Source organism: Notamacropus eugenii, chromosome 4 (genome assembly GCF_028372415.1).
Source record: "Notamacropus eugenii isolate mMacEug1 chromosome 4, mMacEug1.pri_v2, whole genome shotgun sequence".
NCBI classification, from domain to species: Eukaryota; Metazoa; Chordata; class Mammalia; order Diprotodontia; family Macropodidae; genus Notamacropus; species Notamacropus eugenii.
This window is the reverse complement of record NC_092875.1, coordinates 244,011,167-244,022,639: the sequence shown is the minus strand read 5'-3', so window position 1 is coordinate 244,022,639 and position 11,473 is coordinate 244,011,167. Positions and strand designations below refer to the sequence as shown.

The window sequence follows — 11,473 nt, the reverse complement described above, 5'->3', positions numbered from 1 at the left end:
CACTCTTTGACTTTTTTCCATTTAAAAATTCGTTAGCAAGTAACATTTTTTGACACCATGAAAGATGGGGAAATAACATATGTTGTTACACAATGATTGTATATAGATGACAAAACCAATAATTCATGGAAGTCACTCTAGGTATAGGATTTTTCTACTTTCTGAAAACTGAGTTTCATTATGGGTTGGCTTTGCTTGTTACAGAATCTGAACTGAAAGAACCATGTGGCCATCAAATTCTGTCAGCTTTCGGAAAATAATCCCTTCTACAATAATTCTTTCTGTATTTCAGAGGTTTCCTTCCCGCCCCTCCCCAGGAATAGATGGCATAGGAAATAAGAGTTTCATAGATGGAGTCATGAAAGCTGCTGTTCCAGTAATGTCTTTGGGCCTGGCCTTAAGGAGGCCTGTTCCTATGGTGTATGTACCCAAGGCATGGCTCAGGAGAGCAGAGCTATCCTTGCCCCCACAAATATCCTGCTTTATCTGTTTACCTTCTCAAAACAACAAATGAGTCATGAAGGTACCTGTGCTCTGAAGCAACACAGCCTTGACACCAATGGTGTAGTTCTTGGGTGTGCTTGGACCTACTTTTTTCTTGGGGAGAGAGGGCTGATAAGCAGTTTTGGAGGATAAGAAATCTGGTGCCCTGCAGGAGCATGCTCAGTGGCCTCGAGTTGCCTGCACAGGAGGTTGCCGGCCATCAAAGACTCCAAATGTTATTCCTACAGGAGGCATATCCTGACCTTCCCATTCCAGTTATTTCTGCTCACCCCTTTGAAAGTAAATGTTCTGTTTTGACTTCTCTGTGTGGTTTCCTCTCAAAGTATATAAACACTTTGAGGGCAAGGTTAATTTTTGTCTTTGTAAAAGTCTCAGCATCCAATTCACAGTACTATTCTCTATCCAGGACCCAGCCATCCCCACGTCTGTTCATTTTTATGTACTATCAAGGTTGTGTGTGCTGTACTGGACAGCAGGTCAGGGTCTTGGGTTCTCATTCTGCCTACCCCTAACTAGTTACTTGACTTTGGGATAGTCAGTTTGCTACTCTGCCTTGATTTCCTCATCTGTAAAATGAGGACATTCGCTTGGACCCATCATACCTCTACCTCTAAAACTGTCTAATTCTATATTATTTCATTACCTTTGCCACCCTGTCCTCCCATTATTCTACTTGTAGAGTTAGTTATATATTTATGGACTACTAAATAAATGTCAAAAGATATACTTGACCTTTTATCCACACAAGGAGTTTTAGAACATGTTGGCATTTTTCTTAGTATAAAATTCAAGCAATCAATATTACAAAAGGGAATACAACTATGGAAATTTCCTATCATTTCCCAAGCTCCCTTTGATATCTGTGTTCTTGTCCTGCCCTTCAAACATCACACCTGGGATTTCAGGGCTTGTCTTTTTGTTGTTACATTTGTAGGAATGGCAAAAGAATAACACATTATGACATAACATTACTTAAAAGGTAGATTTGTCACTTGAGTTGCAATACTACATGAAGGGATTAGCATACATGACAGTCTGCTTCCTCTTTAAGAATATAAAGAATGTGGCTCAGATCATTTAAATGAATGGTTAAATCTTGACGGTGATTTGGATAATACTGTTATTTTGATAGGTCAAATCAGAAAAGCTTCCCTCCCCTCTCCCTCATTAAAAATTTATCTGTACAAGAGAAAAAAACCATAGTAAGGCTAAGAACTTAATTTTGCTGAGCAGCCAGGAGTTTCTGCCAAATTTCACCCTCTGGAAACTGGTGCTTCTTTACAGATTCTTCCTTCATTTCCGTGGAATAGCCAGCATCCTTAAAAAAAAAGTACAGAGTTTAATTAAGAAGTGCTATCTTAAGGGAACAGAAATGTCAGCCTTCTGTGCTCAGTGTGATATGCTACTCGCAGAAATAGAGTTGCCTTGACCTCTTTTTAATGAATGTTTTAAATTGAATTTATTTGTCAACTTCCAAGTCTTTAAATAAGGTGGAATATCATCAAACTGAACTGAGAACTAAAGGATAAACTTGGAAAAACTTCCTACTTTTCTTGGCCTGTATAGTTAATGCCTACGAAGGTGAAACTGAACAATTATAGTCTCTAATAATTATTTAATTGATTAAGAATAGCTAATGTTTACAGTTGATCCTCACAACAACCATGTTGTAGGTACTATTATCCTGATGGTACAGATGAGCTAGTGGGCAGTTAGGTGGAGCAGTGGATAGGGTACTAGGCCTGAAATCAGGAAAACTCAACTTTCTGAATTAAAATCTGGTCTCAGACACTTACTAAGCTGTTTATGACCCTGAGCAAGTTTAACCTGGTCTGTCTGAGTTTCCTGTCATTTTATAGGCAAGGAGAATTGGAGAAAGAAATGGCAAACCACTCAAGTATCTTTGCCAAGAAAACCCCAACAGGGGTCACAAAGAGTCGGACATGACTATGACTGAACTGTAATAACATGAGTAAACTGAGGTTGCTAGGTTAGGTGATGAGAAAATATGTAGACAATGTGCAAACATTAAAGCACTTTGTAAATGCTAGCTGTTCTTATGATTATTATTTGTCAAGACATACAACTGGTAAGTATCTGAGGCAGGATTTCAAATCCTCTTCCGGACTTTCAAGTTCACGGCTCTAACCACGAATGTGGATGGGCAAGAGAACAACGGCATAAACTCTTGTCTTGAGCTTTCCCCTCTCCAGGTTCAAAATCCTCAAGAAGCTGAAACCATCAATGCTTTCAAAGCTTTCTGACTGAAGACTATGATGTTCACACCCAACGATTATAACAGAAATGGTATCTAAAGTGCTTTCGTGAGAAGCCTGTTCAAGGAAGTCCTGAAGCCACGGTAATCAAAACTTACATAGTAGCTAAAGAACGTGAGCTATTTTATGTCTGTTGTGTAAGGCTGCAGCTCATTACAAAGTCTTAGTCCTAGAGATTTGGGTGATAATAGAGATGATGCTAGCTGGCATTTCCTTACAAGTATCTCATCTGATGTCACAACAACCCTGGGATGTAGGTGCTATTGTTATCCCCACTTTATGGAAGAGAAAAACAGGCACAGATTGAGTGACTTGCCCAGGGTCACACTGTAGTGACTAAGGAAGCATTTGAACTCAGGCCTTCCTGATTCCAAGCCCAGCTCTGTACCCTCTGTATCATCTAGCAGCCTATTGTAAACATGTAAGCACAAGAGAAACCTTATAAAAGAAAGCATCTGACTTCTATATTCTGGCCCTCATAAAGTATGTTTTTGGTACATTGATGAATAAAGAACAATTCTGGCTCTTGGTCATAGAGGTTGAAGATGCTTCCAGCAGCGGAGTCATGATGTTTTAGTTTTATTATTTTTTTTAAAGAATTGAACAAATCAACAAAATTTCACCTGTCACCCAAGGGATGAAATGCAAAGTCCTTTATCCAATTTGAATTTATCTATCTATCTATCTATCTATCTATCTATCTATCTATCTATCTATCTATCTACCTGCCTACCAGTCTATGTGTTGGGGGATGATCAGATATCATCAAAGTCTGCAAACCTCCTATCTGGCTCTTTTTCAGTTTTAACCCAGGTTAACAAGTAATTTAATTAATATAATTCCACACAAGAAAAGCAGCATGTTGTAATAGACAAAAGAGCTGGTCCCTGACACAGGAAAATCTGAATTTAAATGCTGCTTCTGATAACATTCTGGCTGTGACCTGGAGCCAGTCACTTAACTTCTTATTGTTAATGTCTGCAGGCAATTTTATAAAAAGACAACTCTCACAAGAGTTATGGTTCTGCATTAGTAAAGATTGCCTATACCAACAAAATCATACATTGCCCACCTCCCACTCTCTCAACCTCCAACAACTATACATGTGTATGCCCAGGTCACCTATGTGGGATATGCCAGGAACCTGCTTTTCAAAGAGGATATTTTTTGAACTCCCCTACCAAATGGGTGGGAACAGACCCTACTGGTGCATCTTTCAAATTACCAGACTCTCAGAGTTTCTTTCCAGCAGTACCCAAGGGGTTGAAGGTCCTGTTCACCCACAGCACAAGTTCCATGAACTGAGCTGGGTGGGATAAAGGGCTATCTTGCCCCCTGTCCCTTCTAGGCTCTGTGGCCCCAAGAATTAAGCTTGGGGTTCTGTTTTGTTTGTCCTCTTTTAGGCACAGGTGTTGCAATCTCCTCTGGTAGCCACATAGCTTGAGCCAAAGTGACTTTCGAGGCAGGATTCCAGGCCAAATGTTGCTGTCAACCTATCATGGAAGCCTGGGTACTTGGGACTCAGGCCCAAGTCAGGTTTTGGATTCTGGATCTGGTGGGACTGTGCTACATAGGAACCAAGTTAAATCCCATCCCGAGGAACTAAGGTGGTATAGTAGGGGATTATGTTACTCCCCCCACCCCCAGGTTTGCAGGGGGGATATTTGTATGTCTTTATTGTACCTACAGAGTAAATATTCTTCAGTTAAAGGTAATCTAAGTGATTAAATGGAACTAAGATGCAGTAGACCCCCCCAAAAGAATATAACTGGTAGGGGCTTGAGCTAATGGCAGAGACTAGATACCCTCAAGTTCCCTTTAAGGGTACCAGGGAACCCTGGGGTTCTCACACTTAGTCTTCAGGTAATAGGAGCCAGGGTAGGCACTGTTAAATACATAAGAGAGGGCTGAGAGAATTCATTTAGACTACTTGCTATATCTTAGATACACGTTACAGAAACTGTCCTCAGCCTACCTTAGGAGGCATGTAAGAGGCATTTTTGATTACTACAGGATACTTGAAGTGTTCATGCAGATGAGCTACATATTCACACATCCTAGAAAAAAAAAGTAAATTGGGATATTAGTGCATAAATTAGGTAAAGCCAATCCTGTTAATTTTCTAAGAGGAAGGAACAGCATGCCACACTGCTCAGAATGATGTCTGATGGTCTTTGAAAATGCTTTTAGATTTTTTTCAAAGTATTATCCAACTGGGAGCAATTGGGCACTGTGTGTGATTCCTAGGAGGTACAGGACCTGGATTAGAATTCCCAGAGGGCCACTGAAGGTTCCTTTTTGGCCCATTGGTTCAGTCTTCTCTGGGGCTCTTTCTATACTAGCCTGAGATAGCACCCTCAAGCAGCAGGATGTTATATGTATGGGAGCTCACCCCTTCCCCACCTTCAATTCCAGGAAGGAGTTATAGTGAAAGGGATGGAAGCCTAATGGAAGAGAAATGATTTAGGAAATTACATGATATTAATGCTTCAGTAAGCTTCAAATAGTGATCTTGTTTCAAATCCACTTAATCAACTATTAATTGCCCTAACCACCAACAGCAGGGCTTAGGGTCTCCAGTATTAATGGGTGACCGGCATCAGCACAGCAAGGAGGCCATATTTCTCAAAGGGGCCTTGATATTCCACAGAAAGGCCTCTATTAAGTCCCTGTGAAAAGTACACTGTTTACAAGACAGTTTGTTAGAATGGAAAGAGCTCTTAACGTGAAATCCTGGCTCTGCCAGTTCGTACTCCTGTAAGATGAGTTTTCAAAGGCCCCTTAGAGCTCTTAGTTCTGTGGTTCCATAAGCATTAATAATAATAACTGGAATTTAGGGTTCACAAAGTACTTTCCATATATTATCTCATTTCATCCTCACAATAATCCCATGAAGTAGGCACTATTATTAACCTGATGAGGAAACTGAGGCTTAAAGGTTCAATGAGTTGCCCAGGGTCAGTATCTAAAGCAGGATTTGAACTTGTTTTCCTAACTCAAGTCCAACATTCTATGTACGAATTACATACAATATCTCATTACCTTGCTCTCTCCATTACTACCTGTGCAAACTTGAATTTAACCTCTTTACTTCCTCACCTGTAAAATGAGGGGTTTGGTCTAAGTTCTAGGTATATAATCAATGAAGTTACAAACCTACAGAATAAATTGGGAGAGAGAGTTGTTCACTGATGAATTCATACTCTCATTTCCCCTGGCTAAGTAGAGAACTGTCTCTGGGGAAGAATTAGATTTATTCAGTTTGGCCCTAAAGGAGTGAACAGGTAGAAGTTGCAGATCAATTTTGGTTCACTATAAAATACATTATCACCATACAAAAATTCAAGCTTGTGCGGCAGCTGGCAATGACAAGGTTTATCAGAGTCAGCAATGCTGGGTACACCTAGACCTGCTTCAGGTACACAGCTTCTGACTGTCTGGTCTGGCTAAGTGTAGGCCTTTAAGAGGATACTAAGCCAGGCTTTTGTTGGGGATGTTTTAGAGAAGATTCGTGCTGCACAAAGGGGTGGGATTAGTTTAGTTAGCCCTTTAACCCTAAAATTAAATAATTTTGAGAGTTTACATGGTATAGCAGAAAGAGCATTGGTCTTGGGAATCAGGAGACCATGCTCAAATCTTGGTTCTGGTGCTTTTTTGTTATCTGACAAGTTCATTTACTGTGTCTAATCTTCAGTTTCCTCATCTATAAAATGAAGATATTTGTACTACCTACCACAGTACTGTGAGGAAAGTACTCTATAAACCTTAAAAAATACGGACACTTGCTACTGATTTTGTGAGGAATCAGAGCCAACGTAACCTTTAACTTAAGATCACACGGCTAGACCAGTTCAGTCCAAGAGCCTCAGGACAAGCGGCAATCTCCAGACCACAAGTACTGATTTCAGCACAGTCCCTGAAGCCATCCGCTAAGGGAACAACTATAGGGTGACTCAGCTGGCACCCACCTCTACAGGGAGTGCAGCTCCCACCTCCTTGGCAGTAGCCATTGCTACTGAAGACCCAGGAAAAGAAAATTCTCCAAACCAAAGTCCTTCCACTGTTAAGTGGTTTAACATCAGAAATGGATATGATTTTGTTAATGGAAAGAACATTAAGAGATTACCATCTGCTTTGCCAATGCACCCAAAAGACCACTGAGCTCTTCCATGGAACTTGTAGCAGAAGTCTATGTGTGTGATCTCTCCCTGTTAGAATGTGAACTCCTGGATAGTAGCTCCTGTCCTGCTTTCCCCTCTGTATCCCCAGTGCTTTGCCCACAGTAAGCACTAAATTCTTTTCTCATTTGTTCTTTCACTCATTTACAACTAGACATGGATTAAGAGTTAGCACTGTCACCATAGCTGAATCTAAAAAATCTGGAAAAGAAAAAGTGACCAGGTTGGAGATGCTAGGTAAGTAGAAATCAGTCTTAACAGGTTGTTTAAGGTCCCTTCCAGAATTAAACTTCTATGATTCTTAAGAGTACATTACTGACCTGTTTTCAAGGCTTCCAGATACAGATATATAGTCAAATATTATTAAATGCTGTACCAACTCACAAAGGCCAACTCCTCCCGCATGGGGGCAAACAGGAACTGAAAGCGAATCAGATAAATCCAATTTAATGTGAAGAACGTTAAGTTGCAATAAAATGCTAAAAGTCTGGAAGTTAGAAGATGAACTTGTAATTTTTTGAATGGCTGTCGATGTTAGTATTCATTAGTATTTAGGAAAACAAAATCCCAGGACTAATAAATCAGATACTTCAGATTAAAGACCGTGTGGCACCAAAAATCAAAAGAGAAAAATACACTCACTTCTGTCCTTGAAGGATCTGTCATTTTACTGAGTGGTCCTTTCCCCACTGCGGGTAACAATCCCCCTATAATTTAATAGATGGACTTCCAAAGCTGCTGTAGCCAATAAATTCACTGCCAATGGCCAAATTAGTCTTCAAACAGCAGACATGTAATCCATCATAGGACCAGCACTTACATATGAATTAAAAAATAAGCACAGTGGAAGGAATTACAGGGTTATCTGCTAACTTCTACTCAGGGAAAAAGGACTGATTGGTTTTCAACTTCTCCCAAACCCTTACTTTGAAATTTTTTGGCCATCAGTAACACAGAGAGATTCTCATTGACACTTCCCAGTCTGCAGCTGTCAATCTGGAGAAACTGTAGGGCGCCAGCCTGTAGGAGCTGTTTAAATATCACTCTATTGTGGCACTGGAGATAGAATTAAAAATAAAAGCCAACAAAAAGTCAGCCTTGGTCTTAACCTTCAAAATCTTTGTAAATGGCAACAGGGTTAATTCGGAGCTGAAAGATCATTATTCCAGAGGCCCTGGGTCCTTTGTGAGACCAGGACTCTCTTTTTCTTTTGTGATCACTTGGCTGAAGGGGATTAGTAGGAACTGTGCTCCCTCTTAAACAAATTTTCTCAGTCAGTGAATTGGCCTGCACTATCAGAAAGAAACAAACCAATTCTCCTTTCATTAAGAAACACCTACGTATCATGGCTCTTGGCAGGTCGGAGATAAAGTGAAACATCAAAATGAATTATGATGAAAGAAAGCCCTGAGCAACAGACAGCACAGAATTCACAAATGACCTGGGCAAGGTACTAAGTCTCCTTTTGTGGGGGAGGGCTGTGAATCTGCTCCCTTAGTCAAGATCCATCTTCCTGGTCCTGGCCCTGCTCTGAGTTTCCATGACTTCCTTCTCAGCAGGCTCTTCAAGATGACTAGAGCAGATTTTGGCAGGCAGATGTATTTAATTTATAAGCACAGAAAAAGAACATAAATTTACAATATTGATTCAGTTCAGAAGTTGGCTTCCTTAAAATGACAAAATGTAAATTTATCGGCTTGCATCAAGAGCTTAAAATTTTTTTTTGGTAGTGATTAGATGTGTAAGAGAGGAAAAATATACACTTAGTCATCTGAATTGTGGTGATGCACACATTTCTGACATTTTACTTCAGTCAATAAACATTTATTCATCACTCGCTCTATGCCAGGTGCTAAATCAGCCTCCACAATGGTTCTGAAATGATTCCAATTCTAAATGTTATAGAAATTTCTAAAACATGACAACCTCTTGAGAGGAGGCTACAGTAGGACACTGTCAGCAAATGGTCAAGAACTGTTGGCAGGGATGCAGTGCTGAGCACTTACCTGTTCTCCTGTTGCAACACCAATTCCTAATGGGGCTAAGGCCTAAAAAAAAAGACATAAAATGAGGTGTAATTTTCATAAGTTTCTAAACTGTAATTCTGAAAATTTAAAAATATTTATGGCTGAAGGGAACATTTTTGTTCACATACTGTAAACTGAATGCAATTAAAGAATGTTAGGGGAAATACTAATCCATCAAAAAACATGTGGCAAAAGACAATCCTTGTCCTCAAGGAGCTTATAGTGTAAAAGGGGGAGGGAAAAAGGGCAAACAAAAATGTCCAATATAATCAGCAGCTCTGCCTCACTGCTGAATACCTGCTTCAGCCTGGCCTTTGTTACTACCTGCCAACCCTTTTACTCATCTCTCCTGGTCTCCCTAATACAATATAATGTTTACTCAAAACTTTCTTCCCATAAACCTCAAATCCTTCCCCCATCTACACTCTCAGAAGATGATAATTTCTCCCATCTGAAATGCCTAGCATATTCTTGTTTTTCACTTCTGCCTCACAGAATCTCTCTTTCACAGAATATCTTTAAGACTCAATTCTACATGTCTTTTTCTGATCCACTCAATTCTTAGTACCCATTCTCCCCAATTATCTTGTATCCATTTAGTATGTATTCTGTATAATAACACTCCTGTGTGTGTCAGAGTGCTGGCTTTTACAATATGCGGTAGTCAACCTGGAAATCTTGTCACACATACTTTTATACAAATTATCTCCTTCAAAAGAATGAAAACTCATTGAGATTATTTCATATCTTGTCTTCGAATCCCTAGCCCCTACCACAATAGCTGAGGTATAGTAGATGCTTACTAAATTCTTGCTTACTTTTCTTGATTGTCTGTAAGAATTTCATGCATGCAAGTTTTGCTAAGCCAGCTAGATCATTAAACTTTTTGAGAGTTGCTATCATCTCTGAGATTTCCTTTGTAAAACAAAGCTCAGTGCTGGGTACTCAATAATACCTGACCAATTTATAAAACAGAAAGCTATTCCTAGACTGTTCGGTCTTTTCAGTTGTGTCTGACTCTGTGGCCCAATTTGGAATTTTCTTGGCAGAGACAGAGTAGTGCTGTGCCATTGACTTCTCCAGCTCATTTTGCAAATGAGGAAATCTAAGGCTTGAATTGGACTCAGAAAAATAAGTCTTCCTGACTCCAGGCCTAGCACTATGTATCCACTGTGCCACCTCGCTGCCCCCATTCCTCAACTGGGGCATTTCAAACACTTCCCAGACCCATTATGATATTCCACATTTTCTTATGTTTGGGTGAATAAAATAAATCACAGTCAGTATTTCCATAATTATGTAAGATTTATTGTAGTTAATCTCTGGAAAAACTTTAGCCGTTCCTTAAAAATTAATTCACAGTATCCTAAGTTTTAGAGCTAGAAAGGATCCTAGATGTCACTGAATCCAATTCCTTCACTTTATAGATAAGGAAACTGAGGCTAGAGAGGTTAAGTGACTTGCCCAGAATTATAAGGCTACTGTCTGGGGGGAGGAGGTGAACTCCAAGGAAGTTACTAAACATCAGAAGAGAATAAAAGGATGTGAAATCTTTAAACTTAGTCATTGCTAGAAGTTACTTCTTTTAATTCTTCATCAGGAAAAGTAGAAAACCAAAGAAATAAAAGAATTTCAATATCTATAATGACCACCTGTTAAAGAAGAAAGACAACACTTCTACCTTAGAGATGGTGGCATGTCCAAGAACGTCATCGGGGGAGGTCGGCTCCTCAATCCACAGAGGCTTAAATTCAGCCAACTGTAACATCCACTCCACTGCTTCTGGCACGTCCCATCGCTGGTTGGCATCCACCATCTAAAGGGAATGAGAATTCATTCATCATTCTACATTTATCCAGGTGTTTGGATTTTAAACTTTAAAACACACATGCTAACTGTATTCCTAAGCTAAGGAAAGCAATGTTGACTGTACAGAAGCTGCTGAACATGAATGAACTGACTGCCTAAGAAGTCGTTGAACGAACGATGGGCAAAACACTGCCTACCTATGAAGCACAACATGCAGGCATAATTTAGTGAGTCAAAGAGAAGCGAAGACACCCAGAGCTTTCACAGCCAGTTTTTGCATTAAAAACTGCCTTCTGGAGATATGCGAACTGGATCTCTAATGATGTATGATCTTAAGAAGAGGTGAGGACACTTCCCATGAAGACTTTAGCCAGACCTGGTGTTTTGGCCAATTTCCTTTCTTTTTGGTGAGGCAATTGGGGTTAAGTGACTTGTCCAGAGTCATACAACTATTGTCAAGAATCTGAAGCCAGATTTGAATTCAGGTCCTACCGACTCCCTCTACCTACTGAGCCACCTATCTGCCCTTCTCATAAATTTCTGATTTGAACATTGCCTTTAAAAGTCCCTATTCTATTTGCCGTTAACATGCTATAGACAATACCATCTTCTGCTGTACTGAACTCTTCTATAGAGCTGATATTTAGCAGTTTATGGAATTTTAGTGTTTATAATTCTC

General features: G+C 39.8%; 1 protein-coding gene across 2 annotated transcripts in view; it reads right to left on the bottom strand.

Annotated features, from left to right (window-relative positions):
* Window positions 1–1,226: 1,226 nt before the first annotated feature.
* ENOSF1 (enolase superfamily member 1) overlaps window positions 1,227–11,473 on the bottom strand; it is a 46,936-nt gene continuing 36,689 nt past the window's right edge. For both annotated transcript variants that reach the window (XM_072604339.1, XM_072604340.1), the window contains 6 exons: window positions 10,667–10,801; window positions 8,965–9,006; window positions 7,885–8,014; window positions 7,279–7,378; window positions 4,756–4,837; window positions 1,227–1,822 (listed from right to left, as the gene is read on the bottom strand). In XM_072604339.1, the coding sequence (XP_072460440.1) occupies window positions 1,721–1,822; window positions 4,756–4,837; window positions 7,279–7,378; window positions 7,885–8,014; window positions 8,965–9,006; window positions 10,667–10,801 (591 nt within the window). In that variant the 3' untranslated portion in view covers window positions 1,227–1,720. The remainder of the gene's footprint in view (window positions 1,823–4,755; window positions 4,838–7,278; window positions 7,379–7,884; window positions 8,015–8,964; window positions 9,007–10,666; window positions 10,802–11,473) is intronic.